Source organism: Piliocolobus tephrosceles, chromosome X (genome assembly GCF_002776525.5).
Source record: "Piliocolobus tephrosceles isolate RC106 chromosome X, ASM277652v3, whole genome shotgun sequence".
Lineage (NCBI taxonomy): Eukaryota > Metazoa > Chordata > Mammalia > Primates > Cercopithecidae > Piliocolobus > Piliocolobus tephrosceles.
In genome coordinates this window covers 17,719,359-17,745,622 of record NC_045455.1, presented here as the reverse complement: position 1 = coordinate 17,745,622, position 26,264 = coordinate 17,719,359, and the positions used below count along the sequence as shown (strand labels likewise).

Below are 26,264 nucleotides of genomic sequence, written 5' to 3'. Positions count from 1 at the left end.
TCCAAAATTCAGGTGTGGCAATGTGACGGTATTAAGAGGCAGGGCCTTTAAGAGGCAATTAGGCCATCAAGATGCCTCCCTCATTGATGGGATTAGGCCCTTATAAAAGAGGCTTCACAAAGCATTCTGCTCACTTGCTCTTTCACTCTCTCTTGCCCTTCAGCTTTCTGCTATGTGAGGACACTACAAGAAGGCCCTCATCAGAAACTCAAACCTGTGAGAGCCTTGATCTTGGACTTCCCAGCCCCCAGAAGTATGAGAAAATAAATTTCTATTCTTATAAATTACCCAGTCTCAGGTATTTTGTTGTAGTGGCACAAAACAGACTAAGACATATCAATGGAAAGAAGAATATGAGGGTATGTGGGTGCTAAGCAGCCAAGGAGGTGGATTTAATGGACATTGCATTTGTCTTGTTTTCATATTTCTCTATAGAGGTGCCTTCCTTTGAGGATTGCTACAGTGTTTTTCATGTAATTATGGTGGAGTTGTAATTTATACCCTGCCTTTACCCAAACCACTTGGTTGGGCATGTGACCAAGTCAACTAGAATCCTTCTCACAGGAATTTATTTATTTACCTATTTATTTTTGAGATGGAGTCTCACTCTGTCACCCAGGCTGGAATGCAGTGATGCAATCTTGGTTTACTGCAGTCTCTGTCTCCTGGGTCCAAGTGATTCTCCTCCCTCAGCCTCCTGAGTAGCTGTGACTACATGCATGGGACACCGTGCCTGGCTAATTTTTGTGTTTCTAGTACAGATGAGGTTTTGCCATGTTGACCAGGCTGGTCTCGAACTCCAGACCTCAGGTGATCCACCTGTCTTGACCTCCCAAAGTGCTGGAATTACAGGCATGAATCACTGTGCCCGACCCTCCCAGGAATTTAATTGTTAGAATGGCAATGGACACAATCGAAGTTGAATTATCACAAGAACAGTGTCCTGTAATCCACAGAACAATCATGAGATGTGGGAAGTTCTAATGGCAGTTAAAATTTGATTTTTCTGCATAAAAGAGAACATTCAGATAAATGCCTTGAAAAGCTTTCTTACCTGGAAGAGATGTCTAGATGCAGGCAGTTCAAGACTGATATGACCCCTTTACAACATCATTCTGCCTTCCCATCCTTAGTATGTGAGTCTGACTTTCAGGTTCCAAGTGTGAAATAAAATAAAATCTTGGGACCCCAAACTCACTATGCCAAAGGAGAGTTGAGCTTGACAACTGAGTTGGGGCAATACTGCCTACCATTTTGTTTCTAAACAGATGGTTGTAATTTCACAATTCCATGCCAGAGCCTTATACATAAGTCAGGTTCCCACAATAATAGAAGGCCATACACCTTCCCAGATGGCTTCCCTCACAAATCACAAAGAAATTCCCTGCAAGCCCCTAAATCTTTCAGGATACATTTCTCCCTATAAACTAGCCCTAAAATCTGTTAAATCTCACAGTGACTGGTGTGAGATGGTATCTCATTGTTTTGATTTGCATTTCTTTGATGATTTGTGATATTGAGCATTTTTTCACACATATGTTGGCCACTTGTATGTGTTCCTTTGAGAAGTGTCTGTTCATGTCCTTTTCCATCAGTCAGAATGGCAATTATTAAAAAGTCAAAACACAACAAATGTTGGCAAGGCTTCAGAGAAAAGGGAATGCTCATACACTGTTGGTGGAAACACAAACTGGTTCAGCCACTGTGGAAAGTAGTTTGGAGATTTCTCAAAGAACTTAAAATAGAACTACCATTCAACCCAGCATTCCCACTACCTGCTATATACCCAAATGAAAATAATTCATTCTATCAAATAGACACATATACCCGTATGTTCATCACAGCACTATTCACTATAGCAAGGGCATGGAATCAAACAAAGTGGATTTGATTTTAAAAATGTGGTACAGGCTGTTCTGCCTATGGAGTAGCCTTTTTTTTTTTTTTTTTTTTCTTTTTTTAAAAACTTTGTTTCCTTTTTTTTTTTTTTTTTTTTTTGAGACAGAGTCTCCCTCTCTTGTCCAAGCTGGAGTACAGTCGTATGCTCTCAGCTCACTGCAGCCTCCGCCTCCCAGATTCAAGTGATTATCCTGCCTCAGCCTCCTGAGTAGCTGTAATTACAGGTGTGCACCACCATGCCTGGCTAATTTTTGTATTTTTAGTAGAGACGGGGTTTCACCACGTTGCCCAGGCTGGTCTCAAGCTGTTGATCTGAGGTGATCCGCCCACCTTGGCCTCTCAAAGTGCTGGGATTACAGGTTTGAGTCACCGCACCTGGCCTATTATTCTTTAAACCATGTATATAATACCAAGGTTAGGTATCTGAACTGGGAATATGAGGCAAAATAAAATGTATTGAATCAGACAACACATGTGATTTCTGCCCTTCTTCATTTATCACCTTCATACTAAAGGACATTAGCCAGGTAATATCAATAACTATTTTCAAATGAGAGAAGCAGAAACAACCATTTGAAATAAATTCAGCTACAATGCTTTTGTTTACTTACTGTACAAAATGATTAATGTTCACCAATATTATTATTTCATTCTTTAGGATCATTTCTGTCTTCAAAAAGCAAATATTTATTTGAGGACTTACTAAATGCTCAAAATACTGGAATACTTGAGGCTCTTATAGTCTGATGGAGGAGACAGATACCTTAATCATTAAAAAACATGTTTGATGTGACAATTGGTATAAGTGGTTTGTGCATAGATCAAGAATGCATCATGGCTGCTAAGTCATGCCAAACTCAATTGGTTCTTCTTATTCCAGTTCTACACCTGTAGGGTAATATACTGATCGTGGGGATGGGAAATACATGTAACGCAAATGGCATATCAACAAATAATATTAATTAAGCAATCATCACACACACACACACACACACACAGCTACGGAGTTTACAAAAACCGGATTTTTCAGAGCAATGTCCCTATCTACCTCATATTGTCTGAAATTTCTTTTTCTTTTCTTTCCTTTTTCTTTTTCTTTTTCTTTTTTTTTTCCTGGAGTGCAGTGGTGCGATTCCGGCTCACTGCAAGCTCCACCTCCCGGGTTCAGGCCATTCTCCTGCCTCAGCCTCCCGAGTAGCTGGGACTACAGGCACCCGCCACCACCCCCTGCTCATGTTTTTTATTTTAAATAGAGACGGGGTTTCACCGTGTTAGTCAGGATGGTCTCAATCTCCTGACCTCGTGATCCACCCGCCTTGGCCTCCCAGAGTGCTGGGATTACACGCGTGAGCCACCACGCCCGGCCTATTGTCTGAAATTTCTATCTAGAACTCTTTCCCCATAGTACTTAGAGGATTGTTATAGAGATCTTGAATTTTCTATCAAAATAATTTTAAAATTAGACCAATTTAAAATCCCATCATGGTCATCCTAGGCCTTATGGCTTCAAATAAAACTAAAGCAAGGAATTCAACATAAATACCTATTTAGCTGTTGCTATGTTTGAAGCCTTGTGCTAAAGTATGGTTCAGACTTGATTCTGTCAGGGAGAAGCACAAGGAAAAGCACTTTTACAATGGCATGTTGGTCCAGTAAAAGCTCTGCAACTACTCCTTTCTAACTTAAATATATATATATATATCTGCAGTAGACAGGTTTTGCTAAAGGTGTCCTCATATTTCTCCAGATGGTATATACATACGTTCTGGGTTACTTGTTTCTTAAAAATACTGACTGTTGTCCCACGTGTTCCAATTTTAGGTTAAATAAATAAGCACACTACTCCGGACCCACATCTCCTGTAATTTGCAGTGCCTAACTTTCTACCAACAAAGATCTGTGCCTTTCATCCTGAAATGGGCATAACGGAAACAGACACAGAAATCTACGTGGATTTAAATCCTAGAGTGCTTTGGAGAAAAGTCCCTAATCTCGGTTTTCCACGTCACTCAAATGCAGGGCCACACTAGATGGCCTTTACAAGGTCCTTCGCATCTGCAGACTTCCGCGGTTAAAACGCATCTCTTCTTGGAAGATAATTCACCTGAAGCTCCTCCGGGAAATTAGCTTGCTGAGGGCCAGGCCAATCACCTGGTAGGAGCGAATCTGGTTTCTCTTTGAAAAGCCTTCCTAGGGTGAGCATCCTGCGCCAGCAACAGGGCGCGCCCCCGCACCACGTGTCTGCGCCAGCTGCCGGATTGGCCGAGCGCATTTTAGCGCTGCAGTCTAGACGCGCGCAGTCCCGCCCAGCTGCCAGAGGAGCCGGGACACCGAGGGAAGAGGCCGAAGGGAGATCGCGGAGGGGAGGGGGCGGGAGGGGGGTGGGGGATCCGGAGTCGTCAGTGGTCCGGAGTCTGGAAGGCCCTGGGGCGGCGCCAGGCGACCCGCCTCACCACAACTTGCCCAGACGAGACACGTTTCATCCTGCGCCCTGCAAGAAGGAGCCGGCCCGCCTCTCTCCGGTCTGCTGTTCCTCGGCCTCCGCGGGCCCTGCCCGCGTCAGCAGCGACCCTGGGGTCTGGGTCCCCTGTGTCGCCCCCGCCTGCTTGCAGCGCCCAGCACCCGCCCTGGAGCGCGCAGCTGGGGTGAGCCGAGACCGGGGATGCTCCAGACGCCCGCAGGAGCCGGTGGAGGACGGGGAATCCCGAGAACCGCGAAGCCGGCCCTCCTGCCTCTCCCGGCTGCGAGCCCAGCTGCTGCAGATCCAGCTGGCGTAGCCGCAGGAGCCCCCACTGCCTGTTTGCCTTCCAAGGAAGGGCGCCGAGGTTCCCCCAGAACCCGCGTCTCTCGGCCTTTGCCTACCCATTCGGCTGCCCGGCGGTGCCATGCGCCTGGGACCTGAGGCGCCGCGCGAGGCTGGGGGCCCTGCCCGGGATGGGGGAGGGAGGGAACGGGAAAGCGTGCCCCCTTCTTTCCTGTTCCGGCCATCTTGTGACCGAGATCCACGCAAGGGGGAAGGGGTGGCCAACCGCACGGCTCCCCAAGATGGAATGTGGCGGCCAACGGAGATAGGCGCCTCGGGCCCGCGGATCTCTGCGCCCAGATCTCAGCGGGGGCGCGTGGGCCACCCCCACGTTCATCTCCGAAGCCCTTGGCCCAAATCAAGGGTTAATCCTTCTAACAGGCCAGGGGCAGCAAAAATAAAAGGGATAAGGGACCAGGAGCTGATGTTTCCTTAACTAAGTGCCCAAGTCATTCGATCGTTCTTCATTCACGTGTCTATTCAGCAAATTCTGAATGCCTTCTCCGTGCCTGTCCTCTGCTAGGTGCTAGGGATATATACTTGAGCAAGAGAGACCACAGCTCTTGTTCCCGCTGATCCTGCAGCCCAGTGGATGGAGCCTAGAGTCTACAGATCTGCCAGGTCGGTGTCTTGATGCTCTTAAACAGATGGGGGAAGCTGAGTCTTAGGGCTGACAATTTGTTCTAGATCAGGCAGCAAGTAAATGACAGAATCAAACTTTGAAACTAATTATGTCTTTAGCGCTTTTTATGCCTGATTGCAGGGAATCGTTCTTTTATTTTCTAAAGGCCAATTAAAAAATACTTGGACGTATGGTTTATTTGAAACCATAAGAAGTGCGTGTTTTATTTCCTGGATGTTTTTGCATGGGTTTATTTCTAGTTAACGATATCTTGAAAGTGCTAAATGTATTTGATATTACAACTTTGCTTCCGGTTACTCTGAATTGTATTTTCCTTTCTTCTGTTCACATATTTGGATGTTAGGAAAGAAAAAAAAATTCTGATGTCTGGTCCAAGCAGGAATTCCCCGGTGGATTGGGGAATGTCTGGCTTTTCCTCAGCTTATTGATCTCTGTAGTAACCACTGAAGGCCCCCAGGCGACCTGCACAAATGAGAGGCCTGAAGTCTACAAGTTGCTGCTAGGAATATTTTAGCCTCTCCAAAACCCAGAATGCAGCCCTGATCCAACTTTGTCAGGTAAATACAATAGCCCTGTAAAACTTGTTGGTAAAGCCGAGGGCTAAAATCCCCCTCCATCTGTTTCTACCTTCAGCATTTTGAGAATGTATCCTTTTGGAAAGGCGGGTGAAGTATTACATATTTTGGGGAGTTCTTTGGTTTGTACTTTTTATCAAAATGTTATATTTAGGCTGCTGACCTACAAAGAAAGATTCCATTTAAAAAGCAACTTGGGTGTCAGAAATCTAGAAAGCCTGCCATCAAATATGATTAACTACATTTCATTTAAAAAACAACTTTACTGAGATACAATAAAAACCCACCCTTAATTTTAAGGATACAATTCGGTGAATTTGGTCAAGTGTATATTGCTGGGTAATCAACACCTCAATCAAAATGAAAAACATTTCTGTTATGCCAAAAGCTTCCTCATGCTCTTTTGTAACGAGTCCTCCTCTATCACATTTAATTATATATATTTTTATTGCTTAATGTTTTCTAAATTGTGTGTAAAAGATGAAGATGAATAGATACTTTTTTTTTCCTATTAATGATGGAATGATTAGGTATGTCTAATATCAAAGCCTAAGGCCAGGGCTACAGTGAATAAATAACCAAGGGATGGCAGTTAAGACCAAAGGTTCCCAGGGATGTGGCTCCCCACGCCTGCCTTAGGGACATGGAGTGTCCAGCCCCAAAGGCCAGGGAGGGTGGCGCCCTGGGGAGCCGGCACCCAGGAGGTACCCTCTTCGGGTGAACGGCTGTGTCCACTTGGGCTCGTCCAAGAGGTCTTCTCTGGTCCGGCAGGGTTCTGGGTGCACGCTGAGCGCGCGCGGGCGGACGCGCTCTTTGCTCCAGGTCCGGACCTGGGGGCTGCCATAGCAACGTCCTGGACACCCAGACCTTAGGCCGCCGCCGCCGCCGCGGAAGCAAGGAACCCGGCCTTCTCCCGCTCCTGAGGGCTGTGGCGGCGGCGGCCCGGGAGGCGGCCCAGGCTGGGTAGAGAACGCCCGGCTCCTCCTATGCAAGCTGAGGCAGCGGATTGGCTTTCAAGTATGGTAAGAGGCGGGAGGCCGGGGCGCCCCCGACGGGGACGCGGGGCTGGGGAGGACCGGGGCTTCCCCGGACCCCCCAACTCCCCAGCCTGCCCGCCCCCCATCCCCGCCTCCCGCCGCGCTCTCTTTGTGCCCCCCGCAGCCCTTCCAGAAGCATGTCTACTACCCGCTCACCAGCGGCCCAGAGGGGCCCGACGTCGCTGTGGCCGCCGCCGCGGGCGCGGCCTCCATGGCCTGTGTGACCCCCAGCGCGGCTTCGGGGCCCCAGCCCTTCTTCCAGTTCAGGCCGCGGCTGGAGAGTGTGGACTGGCGGCGCCTGAGTGCCATCGACGTGGACAAGGTGGCGGGGGCCGTGGACGTGCTGACCCTGCAGGAGAACATCATGAACATCACCTTCTGCAAGCTGGAGGACGAGAAGTGCCCGCACTGTCAGTCGGGGGTGGACCCGGTGCTGCTGAAGCTCATCCGTCTGGCGCAGTTCACCATCGAGTACTTGCTGCACTCACAAGAGTTCCTCACCTCTCAGCTGCACACTCTGGAGGAGCGGCTGCGCCTGAGCCACTGCGACTGCGAACAGAGCAAGAAGCTGCTCACCAAGCAGGCGGGGGAGATCAAGATGCTCAAGGAAGAGTGCAAACGCAGGAAGAAGATGATCTCCACCCAGCAGCTGATGATCGAGGCCAAAGCCAACTATTACCAGGTGGGCAGCTGTGTGTGAGCACAATTCATAATCCAGTAAACAACTCAGTTCCCATTTGATAGGCCTGTCCTGTATCACCACTCTTTCTTCTTAAAGATTTATATTGTATATTAGAAGACACAGTCTATTTAAGCAAAAACAGTAATTTTAACCAGCAAATGTCATGGTTTATTACCTTCTGCAGACGATCAGAGGATTAATAATTAAACAATAAATGTCATCTGTGGTGCTTTATGGAAGTTATCTAAATGCTGGTTGTTGAAACACTTTCCTCCTCTGAATCAACCTAATCATGAAAAAACCATATACAAATAGCTGTTGAAGTCAGTCCCCAAACAATGCAGAATGTTTAAATTTGTAGGGTCTGTTTCTCATTTTTATAAATTTTAAAATATTTTCAAACTGACAGAAAAGTTGCCAGGAGACTGTAAAGAATTTTCATATGCCCTTCACCCAGATTCCCCCATTATTAACATTTGCCACAGTTCCTCTATTTCTGTATACATATTGTTAATACTTTTGAACCATTTCACAGTGAGTTGCAGATCCTAAATATTTTGATGTGTATATTGTCTAAGAACAAGGACATTCACTTACATAACAGTATTTAAAGAATAAAATATTTCTATCTTCTGGTCTTAATCTTCTACTGTTTTGGGTTAGACATTGAGTCCAAGATAAATATTGCAATTTTTGAGTATAACATAAACTAATGTATTTTTTTTATTGACTAGTTGGAGGAAGTGCAGAAGGTGTAAACAATGATTGAGAAAGATATCGAAGTAAGCAACAGATTAACAAGATTGATGTCATGCCCTTACTTTCTAGTCCTTTTGGCTAACTATGGCTTAAAAGGCCTCACTGGATTTAGTAATAGTGGAGCCAATGCATGAATGCTGGAGAGAACTAGGTGCAGGGCAGAGAAAATGGTGCAGTTAATATTGCTCAGAACTGACCCAGCAGGAGCGGGGTGTGGTGGCTCATGCCTGTAATCCCAGCACTTTGGGAGGCTGAGGCGGGCGGATCACGAGGTCAGGAGATTGAGACCCGAGACCATCCTGGCCAACATGGTGAAACCCCATGTCTACTAAAAATACAAAAATTAGCTGGGCGTAGTGGTACGTGCCTGTAGTCCCAGCTACTTGGGAGGCTGAGACAGGAGAATCACTTAAACCCAGGAGGTGGAGGTTGCAGTAAGCCAAGATTGTGCCACTGCATTCCAGCCTGGCAACAGATTGAGACGCCATATCAAACAAACAAACAAAAGGGAACAGTTAATATTATTAGAAGGATTTAGTGTTTGGTCTTGGGTAGACAACCCTGAGGTATAATCTTCAAATGACACTGGGCGTTGCTAATTGCTTATTTCATAAATGCTGCTTAAAAAGTAAATATTTTCAAATAGTGCTAAGATGGTCTTTTTCTTGTGCAACAAATAGAATGGATTATATTTAAACATTTTTAAAGGTTTATTATACTCCAGCTTTAGCAGCTATCTAGTGAAATGTTAAAACCTCTAACATACAGAAATTGTATGTTTATAAACTTTTTTTTCTTTTTGAGGGGTTACTATAGAAATAGCTGTTATAAGAGAAGATTTTCTTTCTTTCTCTCTTGAGATGGAATCTCACTCTGCCGCCCAGGCTGGAGTGCAGGGGCGCTATCTCGGTTCACTGCAGCCTCGGTCTCCCAGGTTCAAGCGATTCTCCCACCTCAGCTTCCCAAGTAGCTGGGGCTACAGGTGTGCACCATCATGCCTGGCTGATGTTTGTATTTTTAGTAGAGACAAGGTTTCACAGTGTTGGCCAGGCTGGTCTCGAACTCCTGACCTCAAGTGATCCACCTGCCTCAGCCTCCCAAAGTGCTGGGATTACAGACGTGAGCCACCACACCCGGCCTAAGAGAAGATTTTCAAATGTGAATGATAAGTAACAATTAAAAGGTAATGACTCAATTTATCAAATGAGTGACACCTACTACTTTTTCAGCTACCAGACCTTGGCAAGTTGCTCAACCTCCCTGTGCCTCAGTTTCTACTCTGTGAAATGGGAATATTAATTGTACCTACCATATAGCAGTTGTTAATGGGGGTTGAATGACTTAGTGCATGGACTGTGCTTAGAGCAGTGCTTGGCATGTGGTTACCGTTTTAGCTAATACCTGGTAATGAGGGAAAAACGTTTTGTGACATGACAAATACCAAAGCTGACTTATTACAAAATGTGAACGATCCTATGACTGCTATCGTGTGAGTTTTTCTTTCTTCTCTTATACAGAAAATCCAAAGGCTGGACACCTTGTTCTGACACAATGATTGGGTCCACTGCATTATCAGTTTTACCTTTGAGAAATTGTGGTCTCATTCTCATACCACTTCGCGCTGTGTCCATTCCCTTTGCTTTAAGAAATCATAAGAACTGAGTAGCTGAGACAAAAAAAATTAAAGATGCCTGTTCTTGGAGGCTTGGATACACAGACAGAAGCACACATGCATGCACCCTAATGGGTTTTTTCCCCCGTGGGGTGTGTGTGTGTGTGTGTGTGTGTGTTGTGTATAAGGGGAGTAGTGATGGCAATGTGTAAGGTCTTTTCCCTCAATATTTTATTAAAAAAATTAAAACACAGAAAAATTAAAATGACAATGTAGTGAATACCCATATATGGGAGATTTTAAAAGAAAAACCTCATTGATTTTCAAATAAAAATTAGTATTGAAATATTATAAATATACAAAAAGTGTATAAACTAATGTAAGACACACCATATACCCACCTCTTAGATTTAACTCAGGTTAGGCTAGGCGCAGTGGCTCACGCCTGTAATCCCAGCACTTTGGGACAAATACCGGGCAGATCACCTGAGGTCAGGAGTTTAAGACAAGCCTGGCCAACATGGTGAAACTCCATCTCTACTAAAAATACAAAAATGAGCCAGGCGTGGTGGTGTGCACCTGTAATCCCAGCTACTTGGGGGGCGGAAGCTGGAGAATCACTTAAACCCGGGAGGTGGAGGTTGCAGTGAGCTGGGATCACGCCATTGCACTCCAGCCTGGTGACAAGAGCGAAACTCCAGCTCAAAAAAAAAAAAAAAAAAAAGATTTAACTCAGGGTAGCATTTTGCTATATTTTCAAGATAGCAAATATTTAAAGAGTTTTAAACATCTTAGAAATAATTTTCCCTTCCTCCATTCCCAGAGGAAATCTTTGTTTGACTATATCCTTCCTATTTATGTTTATGAACGTGTAAAATATTTTTATGAACATATGTATTCATAAGACAGTGTTTTTAAGTTTGAAAATTTTCTATAAATGATATTATACTTATAGATCTGTACTAATCTGCCAAGGCTGCCGTAAAAATCACACAGGTTAGATGGTTTAAACAACAGAAATGTATTTTCCCACAGTTCCGGAGGCTGGAAGTCAAAGATCAAGATCAGGATGTCAACAGGGAGGGTTCCTGGTGAGGCCTGTCTTCCTGGCTTGTAAACAGCCACCTTCTTGCTGTGTCCTCATCACATGGCCTTTTCTGTGTTTGGAGAGAGAGAGAGAGAGAGAGATCGTTAATGTCTCTCTCTCTTTTTCTTTTTTTAAAGTGAAGGGGTCTTGCTACGTGCCCAGGCTGGCCTTGAACTCCTAGGCTCAAATGTTCCTTCTGCCTCAGCCTTGCGAGTAGCTGGGACTACAGGTGTGAGCCACTGTGCCATATTTACCCTAAAAAGATTTGCCCCTTCTCCACCTCACACCCTCCCCAACCCCGCCTTATGACCTCATGTAACCTTAATCTTAATTATCTCATTAAAGTCTGCATCTGCAAACACAGTCACAGTGAGAATCAGGGCTTCTCTCCCGTTTCTAAAGTTACACTATCCAGGTTGGTAACATTCACATTCTCTTACTCAACCATAATGTCTTAACTTGTTTTTTTTTCATTGGTTTTATATTTATGTGCTCATTCAAAGTCCTTTCACCTCAACATCTCCATTCTTGAGTTTCTCATTTTGAATTATCTCTTAATTCATAAGATTGTCAAAATGATTTTTCTTACTCAGAAGGCCGAAGAGTGCTGCATTTCTTCAACTCTGTCAAGTTTGAAAGACATATTGGATGAAGAATATTCTTAGTTACACTTTCCCTCTGAACTTTTTAGATGTGATTCCTTTGTCTTCTGGCAGTAAATGTTGCTGTGAGAAGTTTGAGGGTGGCTTAAAGCTTTTCTTCTTGTAAGTGACTTGATTTTTCTGCCTGCATGACTGAAGAGTCCTTTCTTTATGCTTGAAGCCTAGTAGCTTTCTAGGGTATGTCTTGGTGTTGAGTGTTCTGTATCAGTTTTCCCTACAATCTGGTGAACTCTTAATCTGCAGATTCAGCTTTCACTGCACTTCAGGGAAACTCTCTTGTATTCAGTCTTTAATTTTTTTTTCATTTTTAGCTTCTCTACTTCTGGGAAACCAGTTACCTATATGTAGTATTGGTTTTGTCCGTCAGTGCTCCATACTCTTTGGTTTCTTTCTCATTGCTTTAATCCTTTCCTTCTAATCTGCATTCACTGTGGTAAATTATCTCAGCCTTTCCTTTAGTGAGCAATTCACTTTTCAACAGTGTCTCTTATTCCTTGCTTTTTCTTTTTTTTTTTTTTTTTTTTTAGTCAAGGTCTCATTTTTTGGCCCTGGCCCGGGTGCAGTGGCGCAATCTTGTCTTACTGCAACTTCTGCCTCCCAGGTTCAAGCAATTCTCTGGCCTCAGCCTCCCGAGTGGCTGGGATCACAGGTGTGTGCTACCACGCCTGGCTGATTTCTGTATTTTTAGTAGAGACAGGGTTTCGCCATGTTGGCCAGGCTGGTCTCGAACTCCTGATCTCAGGTGATCTACCCTACCTTGGCCTCCCAAAGTGCTGGCATTACAGGCATGAGCCACTGCACCTGGCCCTATTCCTTGCTTTTTCTTATTTATTTGTTCTGCAATGATGTTTCAACTCTTTTTTTTTTTTTTAATTTTATCTTTCTTTTTCAATTCATTCTGGTTTTTAAAAAAATCATATTTTAGAGAATGTATGCTACTCTTATGTTCTGTGGTGTGAATAGATTGTGAAGAGCATCTTTAGATTCCTTCCTTAATTTATAGAAGTTATAAATTATATATAACTTCTATATATATATACAGTATATAAATCTATACTGTAATAGAAAATATATTACAGTAAGCTTTATCTTTGCATGCCATGTTTTTCCCTCCCTCCCTCCCTACCTCCTTTTTTCCTTTCCTCCCTTTGACAGGGTGGTGTGTTTGCATCTTCTCCATCATCACGGTGCATTTCTCTCATCTTACACTTACGTGGGCAGCCCTACTGAAGCATTCTACTTGCCCTGATAGAGTGGCCATATTGCAGTTTGAAGGCTGGATGGTCTCTGTCTCTGTTAGGAACAGGATCGTTAGAACACCTCGTGGCAATATGTGAACACTGGGGTGGGGTGGGGAGAGAGGGAGGCATGGCTTCGTCTTCCTTTCCTTTCTCCAGTGCTGTACACAGCCCGAGAGCCTACATGACTTACATCAGAGCCAATGTGAGGGGTCCCTAAAGTTCTATAGGTGAACCAAAGCTGTCATGAGCCCAGGAGGTTGAAGAGATGCTTTAAGGATTCTCTGAGATGCAATACCAAGAAATGTACCAGAATATGACCGGGCATCGTGGCTCATGCCTGTAATTCCAGCACTTTGGGAGGCCAAGGTGGGTGGATCATTTGAGGTTGAGAGTTTGTGACCAGCCTGGCCAACATGGTGAAACTCCATCTCTACTATAAATACAAAAATTAGCTGGGAGTGGTGACAGGCACCTGTAATCTCAGCTACTCAGGAGGCTGTGGCAGGAGAATCTCTTGAACTTGGGAGGTTAAAGCTGCAGTGAGCCATGATTGCGCCACTGTACTCCAGCCTGGGTGACAGAGGGAGACACTTAAAAAAAAAAAAAAAAAAAGAAAAAAAAAAAAAAAGGAAATATACAGAATGTTAGTTTTAGAAACCAAAGCCTGAAGTCTGGATGCAGTTACACTGATTAAGAGTAAGGCAGCATGGTGAACCAAAGAACATGTTCAGTGACACAATGGGCATGAAAACAGCAAAATCCAAATGGAGAGAAACTCTGCAGGACAAGCTTCAGCCTCTTCAGCAAAAGGATAGCAAGGAAAAAAAAGAGGTAGAGGAGAAACCTATAGACTAAAAGAGTGTTAAGAGACATAACCATCAGTTACAGGATAGGGATAGGGCTTTATTTGGATCCAGTTATTAATAATTATTCCAAAACAAACTGAGTATTTTTTCTATGACAATATGTGAAGTATTGGGGAAAAATCAAATTAACAAAAATTAAAAATTATCCAAATGGTTGAATATTTGTTTTTTTGAAAGGATTTAATTTTTATATTTTATAAGGTGGAATAATGGTGTTATGATTTGTGTTAAAGTCCTATCTTCCTTTTGGAGATACATTCTGAAATATTTACAAATGAAATATATAATATCCAGGATTTACTTCAGAGTAATCCAGGAGTAAGGATATAGATGAAACAAATGGGATTTTTGCTTAAAATTTGAATCAGTGTTAAAGTAGAAAAACAGAGGTATATGAGAAATTGACTTTTTTTCTCAGAAAATTTATTTTAATAGGTTATACTTCCAAGCTTTTGTTCGTTCATGTATTAAGGCTGTGCTCTGGGGATAATGCTATAGATAAATTAGAGGCCCTGCCCTCAGAAGGCTACGTTCTAGAACCTAGAGGGACTGAGCTGGAGACAATAAGCAAGTGAAGTACATAAACATGAAAATATTAGCCAGTGAGATGTATGAGGATGAAAGTAAGACTATGTGGTATGACAGAGACTGTGACAGGCAGGAGGATCTTGAAGGAGGACCTTGTTGAGGACATGCCATCATCCCCAGCATGGAAGATGCTTGATGAATGACATCCTGAATGTCAGGAGAAGGTGCCAGCCATGGAAGGAGAGTCTGGATAAGATCAGGCAGGGGCAACAGTGAATGCAAAGGCTCTGAGATTGGCGTGCCTGCAGGACAGAAAGAAGGCTGGTGTGGCTGGAGTGGCAGGGGCAGGTTGTTGTTGACAGAGTAGAAGCTGTCAGTCTAACAAGAGCGGCATCAGAGGCTCCAGAAAGCAGCAGCAGGACTCCTTTATCTGTCAAGAGGTGGTTTTCACTGTCTTGTGTTCAGTTTGGGAGGAATGCCCTGGTTTTATTTTTATTTATTTACTTATATTTTTACTTTTTGTAGAGATGTGCTCTTGCCATGTTGCCCAGGCTGGTCTTGAACTCCTGGCTCAAGTGACCCCCCAACTGCCTTCAGTCTCCTAAGTGCTGGGATTATATGCATGAGCCACTTCACCCAGCCTGGTTTCATATCTCTCTTTTTAGTCATGCTTTCAGCATCTCTTGCCAGGATGGTATCTTTCAGCAAGAAAGCGCCCAAGAGGTAGTGCTTCAGGTACCTGAATTTTTTTTTTTTTTTTTTTTTTTTTTTTTTTTTTTTGAGATGGAGTCTCGCTCTGGAGTCTCGCTCTGTTGCCCAGGCTGGAGTGCAATGGTGCAATCTCAGCTCACTGCAGCCTCTGCCTCTCGGGTTCAAGTGATTCTCTTCCCTGTCAGTCTCTCTAGTAACTGGGACTACAGGCACACGCCACTATACCTAATTTTGCATTTTTTTGTGGAGATGGGGTTTCATCATGTTGGCCAGCTGGTCTCAAACTCCTAACCTCAGGTGATCTGTCTGCCTTGACCTCCCAAAGTGCTGGGGTTACAGGTGTGAGCCACCGCGCCTGGCCAGGTACCTGAATTTTAATTGCAGTTAAGTGGGACGACAGTCGTTACAGACACTTGAATTTGTTGCTCTCTTCTTTTCAGTGCCATTTTTGTGACAAGGCCTTTATGAACCAAGCTTTTCTACAAAGTCACATTCAACGCCGCCACACTGAAGAAAATTCTCGTTTTGGTGAGTCATGAGTTCTGTTTCAAAGCTCTTTTCTTCCTGCTCCCATTTTCTTTTGGCAATGAGACCTGGTCCAGTGCATTTCCCATCACAGTCCCTGTCAATTCAGTAAGTAAATATGGAGCCCTCAGGTGGTGCATACAGTGCACTAGGTGCTGGAGATACAGCCACAAGCTGAGCGGAGAAGCCTCACTCTCTCTCGAGTTTTACATTCTAAAGGGGGTTGAGGAGACACATTTGAACAGATAAATGAGTAATTCAACAGATAAATGAGTAATTCTTCTCAAATGGTGGCAAAAGATCATAGCGCAGGACGGTGGGGTAGAGAGTGACTCCAGGCGGAGTGAAAGTCTGGGAAAAGTGTGTCACAGGCCAAGGGAACACTGACTGTAAGGACATGAGGTGTGCCAGGATGATGTGTTTGAGGAACAGAAGGGCTGGTGGAGTGGAGTAGAATAGGCGAGGAGATGGTGTGTGGTGAGGCCGGAGTGCTGGGAGCCTGATCACAGGAGGCTGTGAAGGTGTGGGCTGGAATGTGGAGGTTTTATATGCCCAAGGCAGAACCACTGGAGGATTTTATGTAGGGGAGGGGCATGATCTAATTAATGTGTACCTTAGCATGACCCTTCTAGCTGTGGATAGAGACTAGACTGTTGGAGTGACAGTGGAAGCAGTGGATGAGTGAGGGGAGGAGGCTGCAATCGCAGCCCAGGTGAGAGAGACGGGGCCCTGGACCAGCTTTGTTCCCAGGGAGGTGGGCAGGTCAAGATGTAACAGATAAGCTGTGAACCCAGAAGCTACAGAGGACCCTGGGTTTCTGTCCTCCATGTTTGGGTGAATGGTGGTGATGTTTCCTGTGATGGAGGGCCAGGGCCGGGAGGTAGTTTCAAGGAGGAAGAGGGATGAGAGTTTGTATTTGCCATGGGTGCATTTACATCACATGTGCAACAGACATGCAGGTGGGGGTACTGGAGGGCTACAGCTTGAGGTGGAGACCCAGTCTGGAGATTTAAATCTGGGAATCACTGGAGTAGAGCTGCTCTGGCTGAGGTCACCTAGATAGAGAAGAGAAGGCGGTGAGGCCAGCCCCAAGGTCTTCCCAATGCTAGGAGCTCAGAAAGAGCATCAGCAGAGAGTGAGGAATAGTCTCTATCAAAGCTGGAGGGAAACCTGGGGAGTGTGTTGCCATGGAAACCAAGGGAAAAATATTTCACAGAGGAGGCAGCGGTCAGTCCTATCAAGTGCTCCTGAGGTACAGAGTAAGATAAAGACTAACAATGGACTGCTGTTGTCAAGACGGTTGTCGGTGACCCTGGCACAGCAGCTTCAGTAGACAGGTGGGGACAAAAGTCTGATTCCCCTGAGCTGAGCTGACAATCGTGAGGGAGTGGTCCTACTGTATCCAGACATTGGTTTCAATAACACTCGCTGGGAAGGAAAGCAGAGACATGAGGCTTCATTCATCTGGACAGAAATGTGAGACCCAGGAACAATTTTTGTTTCATTTGATGTGGGAGATACTAAGATGAGTTTGGGCGTGTACCACCGACAATACAGATGGTACGAAAAATGAAGATGCAAGAGAGGGGAGGGGACTCTGGGGCTTACCAAGGAGCCAGGTTTTCTACCGCTGAAGTATTCTCAAAAGCAAAGAATGTAAGGGCTCTTTCTCCATGGGCAGATCAAAGCTTCCTGCGGATTGCCACAGTAACCCACAGAAATTCTTATCTTTATTTTTTTATTTTTTATTTTTTTGTAGATGTAATCTCCCCCTGTTGCCCAGGCTGGAGTGCAGTGGTGCCATCTTGGTTCACTGCAACTTCTTCCTCTTGGGTTCAAATGATTCTCTTGCCTCAGCCTCCCAAGTAGCTGGGACTACAGGCACCCACCACCACGCCTGGCTAGTTTTTGTTTGTTTGTTTTTTTTTCTCAGTAGAGATGGGGTTTTGCTATGTTGCCCAGGCTGGTCTCGAACTCCTGGCCTCAAGTGATCCATCCCCCTTGGCCTACCAAAGGGCTGGGATTACAGCTTGAGCCACCGTGCCCGACCTCATTCTGATCTTAAATGTTCTCAGTATCTAGACATCGGTACTTGGCTTATATACTCAATACCTGCCTTTCCCTCCATTGTGGGTTAGGCTATTTCCATTCCTGCCCATTTCAGTTAAATAGATTACTTAGGAAATAGCTAAGCTTTGTAGAAACAAAAATAACAGCATAATACTCTCATTAATAAGTCCTGAATCATTGATAAAATTTACCAATATTTTGGAAAGATGAAATATTTTAATTTACCATTCTTCAGTGTGAAACTGACCTTCTTTCTCTTCTGTTTCAGTATCTTATTCTAACTCATACTCGTTTCAGAGAGGGTTTCAGACTCTGAAACGAGTATTATTTCTTCAGGTCATCTTTGAGATTCTGACTTTCTACTTTGGTTTCCATACCTTTCATGTCTACACTCACAGACACATGTACATCCATTCAGTCATGTGTACATCTGCATGTAAGTACATGTACATAAGTATTCTTCCTTTCACTTGTTGCTTCCTTTTACAACTTTTCAGTACCTCACTTCTACCCCAGTTGATAGGCTATGGCCCAGGTTTGCATTTTGAATGTCCTCCTAGTCCTCTGCTTGTATTAGCACTGATGGGGTCCTCAGGAGAGTTCAGCGGGCACCTAAAGGATGGTGACCACAGAGATTTCGGTATGGTGGTGCCTGCAGAGGAAGCTGTTGCTTGCCTTCTGTGATTGAGACAGGCACCTCTAAGAAAAGCCCAGAGTGCCACTGGGTCAAAGCACCCTGTATTATTCCTTGTTACCATTATTGCTCCCTGAACAGGGCTCTCATGTGTCTCTGTAGGATAATCCAACCTCAACACAGTGGCTGAAAGAATCTGCTAAAAAATAATTCGGTGCTCCAAAATACACTGGGCTCCAAATAAACTTTAAAGAGCAAAAATGGGCTTATGTGGCATGAAACAAATAATCGTATCCCAAGTAAGAGAACAGTTTCCTTTGTGTTATCAACAGGACTGTACCCCATAAGTTTCCAGGTACATTTGGTAAGAGATGGTGTTTTAACACGATTTTCTGTTGCAACAGAGTATCAGAAAAATGCACAGATTGAGAAGCTCCAGAGTGAGATCGTCGTATTAAAGGAAGAGCTGCAGCTCACCAGGTCTGAGCTAGAGGCTGCACACCATGCCAGCGCGGTCAGATTCTCCAAGGTACCAGGAAGAATTCTGTGGTATTTTAATTATAATTAACTGTATGTAATTCAATTATGCCATGGACTCTAATAAACAGAGGATACTTAAGAGTTTGTAGCACTTGACAAGATGATTGCATTTTTTATTGCCATAGTAGTATCTTACTACAAAACACATCACTGGAAATATATTTCTCTGTTTTTCAAAAGCCTTTTAGAAAATTGAGGTGGAATTCATATAACACACAATTAACTTTCTAAAATTTTGCTTAAAACAGAAGTCTGACACTTCTCATATCTCACTGGGCTAAAGTCAAGGTGTCAAGAGGACCATGTGCCTTTTAGAACAGAATATTTCTTGCTTATTTGGTTGCTGGCAGAGTTCAGTTCCTGGCAGGTGTAGGCCAGAGGTCTACACTTTCTTCCAGGCTGTCCATTGAGGGAGGGCTGCTCCTAATTTCCTTGTGAGGCTCCCCGTACTCCTGGGCTCCTGACCCTCTTCCTCCATCCTCAAGGCCACCAACAGAGGGTTGAGTCTCCCTCATGCTTCCGATCTGTTTCCTTTTCTCTTTTTTCTCATCTGTGTTTCCCATGTGTCAGGCCGTTTGGTGCTTGGAATGACTTGTTCAGAGATACTCGGGTTGATGAAGGGCCCAAGAGGAAAGAGGCCCATGATTCATTGAGTTCTGACTTCTGTGGGTCACTGTGGGTACACCGTGGGTACCACGTATGCCATTATTGATCCAACAGAGGGTTGACCTTGATGTACCTAATGCAGAGAGTAAGGCCATCAAAGAGCGTTTATTTCCTTGTCACTGTTGGTGTGACAGTTCTTCCTTGTTACCCCCATGGGGACAGGAAGTGTGACTTTCTAGGGAAAACAGCAGTCATTTCACAGAATCATTGACAGAGCCCTCTCTCTTCCACATGGGCTCACTCTTTTTAAACTATAATATACCTATAATGTAAAATTTATCATTTTAACTATTTTTTAGTACAGTTCAGTAGTGTTGAGTGTATTCACATTGTTATATGGCCAATCTCCAGAACTGTTTTATATTGAAAAACTGGAACTACCCATTAAACAATAGTGTTCTCCTCCCACCTCCTTCCAGCTACTTTCCCTCTCTGTGATTTTGCCTGCTCTAGATACCTCATATGAATAGAAGTGTAGAGTATTTGTCTTTTTGTCATCCTGGGCTTATTTTACTCATAATATCCTCAAGGTTTATCTATGTTGCAGTGTGTGTCAGCATTTCCTTCCTTTTTCAGGCTGAATAATAGTTGATGGCATATGTATGTATACCACATTTTGCTTATTCGTTCATCTGTTGTTGGACACTTGGGTTGCTTCCACTTCTTCACTATTATGACTGATGGTGCTATGAACAAGGGTGTACCAACATCTCTTTTAGGCGATCATTTTACAGTGTACCATCCAGTAGCATTTAGTGTATTTGCAATATTGTGCAACCACCATTTCTCTAGTTTCAAAACTCTCAACACCCCAGAAAAATAACCCATACCCGTTAAATAATCACTCTTACTACCCTCATCCCCTGGTAACCACGAATCTTTATGTCTATGAATTTTCCTATTTGGTATATATCTTTAAAAAAATATGTAGACCAGGTGTAGTGGCTCACAACTGTAATCCCAGTATTTTGGGAGGCCAAGACAGGAGGATTACTCGAGTCCAGGAGTTCAAGACCAGTCTGTGCAACATGGTGAGACCCTGTCTCTACAAAAAATGAAAAAATTAGTTGAGTGTGGTGGCATGTGCTTGTGGTCCCAGCTACTCAGGAGGCTGAGGAGGGAGGAAGATGGCTTGAGTCCAGGAAGTCAAGGCTGCAATGAGCTGTGTTCACACCACTGCACCCCATTTGGCTACAGAATGAGACCCTATCTGAAAAAAAAAAAAAGTTATATGTGACCTTTTGTGTCTGTCTTTTTTCAGTTAGCATAATGTTTTGAGGTTCATCTAAGTTGTAACATGTATCAGTACTTCATTCTGTCTTGCTGACTAGTATTCCATTGTATGTATGTATGTATACGTAATTTGTTTATCCATTCATCCATTGGTGGACATTTGGTTCATTTTCACCTTTTGGCTCCAATGAATAATGCTACTATAAACATTCATGTGGCAGTTTCTATGCGGACATATGTTTTAATTTTTCTTGATTATATACTTAGGAGTGGAATTGCTGAGTCATATGGTAGTTTTATGTTTAACTTTCTCAGGAACCACCAAACTGTCTTCCACAGTAGCTGTACCATTTTTTACATTTTCACCAGTAATGTTCATATTTCTCCACATCCTCACTAATACTTGTTATACTTTTCTGTTTTCTTAATTAAAGCCATCCTATTGGGTGGGTGGGAAGTGGTATCTCATCAAGTTTTGATTTGTATTTCCTTAACAACCATTATATTGAACATCTCTTCATGCTTATTGTCTGTTTGTATATGTCTTATTTGGAGAAATGTCTATTCAAGTCCTTTGCCCATTTTTTAAAATTGAATTGTTTGCCTTTTTTGTTGAGCTGTATGAGTTCTTCATATACTGTATTAGTTTCATCACTTTAGCTCTTATATTTAGGTCACTGATCCATTTTGAGTTAATTTTTGCATATAGATTGAGAGAGGGGCCCAACTTTATACTTTTGCAAGTGGTTTATCCAGTTGTCCCAGTGCTATTCTTTTTTCATTGAATGTTTTTAACAGCCTTGTTGAAAATCAGTTGACCCTAGATGTTTGGGTTTATCTGTGGATTCTCAATTCCATTCCACTAGTCTGTATATCTGTCTTTATGCCAATATCACACAACTTTGATTACTGTAGCTTTGTAGTAGACTTTGAAATTGATAAGTGTGCATCTTCCAACTTTGTTTTTCTTTTTCAATATTGTTTTGGTTATTTGTGGCCTCTTACAGTTTCATATGAAATTGAGGATTGGCTTTTCCATTTCTGCAAATAAGGTTATTGAAATGGGATTACATTGAATCTCTTGATTGCTTAGGAGAGTATTGCCATTTTAACCATATTAAATCTACCTATCCATGAACATGGGATGTCTTTCCATTTATTTAGGTGTTCTTCAATTTTTACAACAAAGTTTGACAATTTTCAGTGTACAAGTCTTTCACCTTTTAGGTTACATTTATTTCTAGGTATTTTATTCTTTGGGATGGCTATTATAAATGGAATTGTTTTCTTAATTTCTCTCTTGGATTGTTCTTTGCTGGTATGTAGAAATATAACTGCTTTTTGCATGTCGACCTTGTACTCTGCAACTTTGCTGAATTTGTTTATTACTTTAGTAGTTTCTTGTGTATTCTATTTTCTTTAAATAGCTGGTAGAATTCACCAGTAAAGCCATCTGGTCTTGGACTTTTCTTTTTTAGGAGGTTGTTGATTACTAACTCTATCTCTTTATTTATTGAAAGTCTATTGAAATTTCCTTTGTCTTGGGTCAGTCTCGTAATTTATATAGGAATTTGTCCATTTCATCTAGATTATCCAGTTTATTGGTGTACAGTTGTTCATTATATTCTCTTACAATCCTTTTAATTTCTCTAAGATTGGTAGTCATGTCCTCACTTTCATTTCTTAGTCAGGGTAGCTAAAAATTTGTCAGTTTTGTTGATCTTTGCAAAGAACCAAATTTTGGCTTCATCTATTCTATTTCTTTTCTGTTCTTTGCTTTATCTTTGCTCTAATTTTCATAATTTTTTTCTTTCTGCTGCCTTTGAGTTTGGTTTGCTCATCTTTTTCTAGCTAGGTTATTTATTTAATATTTTTCTTCTTCTTCTATATTTGTTTTTTGGAGATAGAATATCTCTCTGTTGCCCAGGCTGGAGTAAGTGGCACAATCACAGCTTAATGCAGCCTTGACCTCCCAGTTCCAAGTGATCCTCCTACCACAGCCTCCTAAGTAGCTGGGGTTACAGGCACATACCACAATACCTGGCTTTTTTTTTTTTTTTAATTTTTGGTAGAGATGAGGTCTCACAATGTTTCCGAGGATGGTCTCAAACTCCTGAGATCAAGTGATCCTCCCACCGTGGCCTCCCAAAGTGTTGGGATTACAGGCATAGTCATCACACCTGGCCCTTTCTTCTTTTTAAATGTAGGCTCTTACAGCTATACATTTCTCTCTGAGCACTGATTTGGCCGCATCTCATGAATTTTGGTATTTTATGTTTTCATTTTCATTAACCTCACAGTATCTTCCAATTTCCCTAGTGAGTTTTTCTTTAACCCATTGTTTGTTTAAAAGCGTGTTGTTAATTTCCACGTATTTGCTAATTTTCCAGTTCCCTTCTGTTACTGATTTCTGGCTTTATTCTATTGTGATCAGAGAAGATTCTTTACATGATTTTGATCTTTTTAAATCTGAGAAACACTTTATGGACTAAAAAAGGTCTTCCTGGTGAATATTCCATGTGCACTGAAGAAGAATGCATATTCTGCTGTTGTTGGGTACAGAGTTCTGTATATGTGTGTTGGGGCTAGTTGGCATATAGTGTTGTTCAAGTTCTCAATTTAGATTTTAAAAACCCTGAAGGTCATTGAGAAATCAAGTGCTGACCTTGAATCTAGCTCCTATTAATCTGAATTTGTATTTTCTGGGGGTGGGATGGAGTTACACTACCCAAATTGTTAGGTGTCAAGAAATGTTCTTTTATTGCTCAATGTATGTTTTCTTTAAAGCATATTTACATTTTACATATTATGGTATGACTTTTATACAAGTTCACAGAACAGAAAAAGCTGGAGGCCTTGGGCCTCTCTGTTGTTATTTTAAGGGATGTAAGGACAAGAGGATTCTGTGTGCTGCCTTTAGTTTAGAAAAATCATTGTGCACAGACCTGCCATGATAGGAAATGTTATTACAAGCCTAACTGGAATAAGCAATACTAGCTAACATTTTTGAAGTGATGCTATGAACTTTTATTTTAAATATTGCTTATTTTCTTCAGACCAGAACTTTTAAAGCTGTGTATTAAAATAATTTCAGGAATATGAAATGCAAAAAACAAAAGAGGAAGACTTTTTGAAGTTATTTGATAGGTGGAAAGAAGAAGAAAAGGAGAAACTAGTTGATGAAATGGAAAAAGTCAAGGAAATGCTTATGAAGGAATTTAAAGAATTAACTTCAAAGAATTCAGCATTAGAATATGTAAGTATTAAACCTAGAAGTTTTTATGGTATTGATTGCCTTGAGAGGTGGTGTTAGGATGGCATTAAGGCCAGGGGATCCAGCAGTTACTTTACGGTACCCTGGTGCAGACATTCTTCTCCCCAAGAGTCTTGAGGAAGGCATAGAGGCGACAGAGTGAGTCAGACGTGTTTTGCTGAGAATGGGAGCTTTGGCCTTTAACTCCAGTGCAGAACACTTGTGGTGAGATATAGAAGACCGTCTTCTATGAAGGTCCCTCTTTTCTTATCTGGTTAGGTTAGCCTTGAACTATAAACTCCCTGAGTTTTGGAACTTTCCACCGTCCAGTGGGAATGGAAGAAAGCAGACCCAGAAAGACTAAGAACCTTTGCCAGGCCCCCTGCTCAACCCAGGCCCAGGTAGGATCTCTAAAGCAAGCAAGTTATGGCTAAATGAGCCCCTCTCCCTTATGGGAACAGCCCTGGTCCATACAGCCCTGGCCTCATGCATAGATGATACCTGAGCTGCTTCTTTAGAAAGCAGCCAATCAATCAGTGTCCTCCTGCTAAGAATTCTAAGCTCTCTGGTTAGATTTGACATGACTTTTCTTTGGGGAAAAGGTAGAAAGGAAGGGAGCTGAGCAAAGGTCCTTGAGCTCCCTCTAGGGGTCAACAAGTTTTATAAACAAAAATAGAGATTTTTGAAATTCACCTGAGGGCTTTCCTAAAACTCTTTAAACTCTAGCATGAGGTTTGGTGAACGATGACCCATGAACCAACTCCAGCATACCACCTGTTTTTGAATGGCCTGTGACATAAGAATAGTTTTTACATTTTTACTTTTTATTTTTTTCGAGACAGAGTCTCTGTCACCCAGTCTGGAGGATAGCGGCACAATCTTGGCTCACTGCAACCTCTGCCTCGTGGGTTCAAGTGAGTCTCGTGCCTCAGCTTCCTGAGTATCTGGGGTTACAGGCACATGCCACCACACCCAGCTAATTTTTGTATTTTTGGTAGAGACGATTTCACCATGTTGGCCAGGATGGTCTCAAACTCCTGACCTCAAGTGATCCTTCCACTTGGGCCTCCCAAAGTGCTGGGATTACATGTGTGAGCCACTGTTCCCAGCCAGTTTTTACATATTTAAAACGTTGGGAAAAAAAGAAGGCTATTTTGTGACACAGGAAAATTTCATTAAAGTTCACATTTCAGTGTCATGAGTGAAGTTTTATTGAAACACAGCCATGTTTGGTAATTTACGTGCTGTCAGTGGCATTTTTGTGCAGGAGCAGTATAGTTGAATGTTTTGTCTGAGACCTTGTGTTACGAATCTCCATGATTTATAACTGTTGCCATTGAGCTTGGCTACCTGGCTGAGGTAGTGTTTGTCAGGTTTATCCACTGAAGAATTTCTCTTTTTTTCCTCCTTTCCCTGCTGTCCTTTCTGAAATGAAGTCACTATGAGCAGCCTACACTGAGGAGAGGAGAAGTGCGCTCCCCCATCCTTTTGTTTTTGAAGTTAACATGTTACCTTCTGTGGTTTTCTGAGAGTTTTTGCGACAAGTAACATTGGGAATAACATCAAAAGAAAAGGGTAAAATTAAAACGTTATGTCCCTAATGGATTTACCGATATGGTCCCTGGACAGTGTTGACCTCTCACTAAACTAGCTTAAGAACCAGGTGCATTCAGTTCTTCTGTTTCTGGCACCTATTAAGTGCCCATAAAAATTTTTAAGCCCCAGCTGGGCCTGATGGCTTACACCTGTAATCCTAGCACTTTGGGAGACTGAGGTAGGCAGATTGTTGTGTGAGCCCAGGAGTTTGAGACCAGCCTGGGCAACATGGCAAAACCCTGTCTCTACAAAAAAATACAAAAATTAGCCAGGTGTGATGGTGCACGCCTGTAGCCGGCTGCCTGGGGGGGCTGAGGTGGAAGGATTGCTTGAACCCAGGGGTTGAGGCTGCAATGAGCCATGATCATATCACTGCACTCTAGCCTGGGCAACAGAATGAGACCCTGTCTCAAAAAAAAAAAAAGAAAGACTCATTTGAGATTAGAAAGTTAGATTTTCCTTCCCCTTTTTTCACCCTGTACATATTCTGATAGGAAGACCAGCAAGCAGTAGAAACAAACCAGTAAAACCACAGGGAAGCAGAAGTGGGAGAAGCTTCCAAGAGCATCTAGGAGCATCCAAGAGGGCAGTGAGATTTAAAACACAGCTACGTGCTCCCTGATTTTATTCTCTGTTTCAGTC

At 42.9% G+C, this 26,264-nt stretch overlaps 2 protein-coding genes across 3 annotated transcripts in view; one reads left to right on the top strand and one right to left on the bottom strand.

Annotated features, from left to right (window-relative positions):
- The window catches only part of UGGT2 (UDP-glucose glycoprotein glucosyltransferase 2), a 586,709-nt gene that overhangs the window by 383,932 nt on the left and 176,513 nt on the right, over positions 1-26,264 (bottom strand). The window lies entirely within an intron of this gene.
- LOC111546582 (zinc finger protein DZIP1) overlaps positions 4,215-26,264 on the top strand; it is a 63,491-nt gene continuing 41,441 nt past the window's right edge. For both annotated transcript variants that reach the window (XM_023218053.2, XM_023218052.1), the window contains exons 1-8: positions 4,215-4,544; positions 5,226-5,323; positions 5,689-5,902; positions 6,692-6,942; positions 7,082-7,639; positions 15,546-15,633; positions 18,739-18,863; positions 23,868-24,029. In XM_023218053.2, the coding sequence (XP_023073821.1) occupies positions 6,907-6,942; positions 7,082-7,639; positions 15,546-15,633; positions 18,739-18,863; positions 23,868-24,029 (969 nt within the window). In that variant the 5' untranslated portion in view covers positions 4,215-4,544; positions 5,226-5,323; positions 5,689-5,902; positions 6,692-6,906. The remainder of the gene's footprint in view (positions 4,545-5,225; positions 5,324-5,688; positions 5,903-6,691; positions 6,943-7,081; positions 7,640-15,545; positions 15,634-18,738; positions 18,864-23,867; positions 24,030-26,264) is intronic.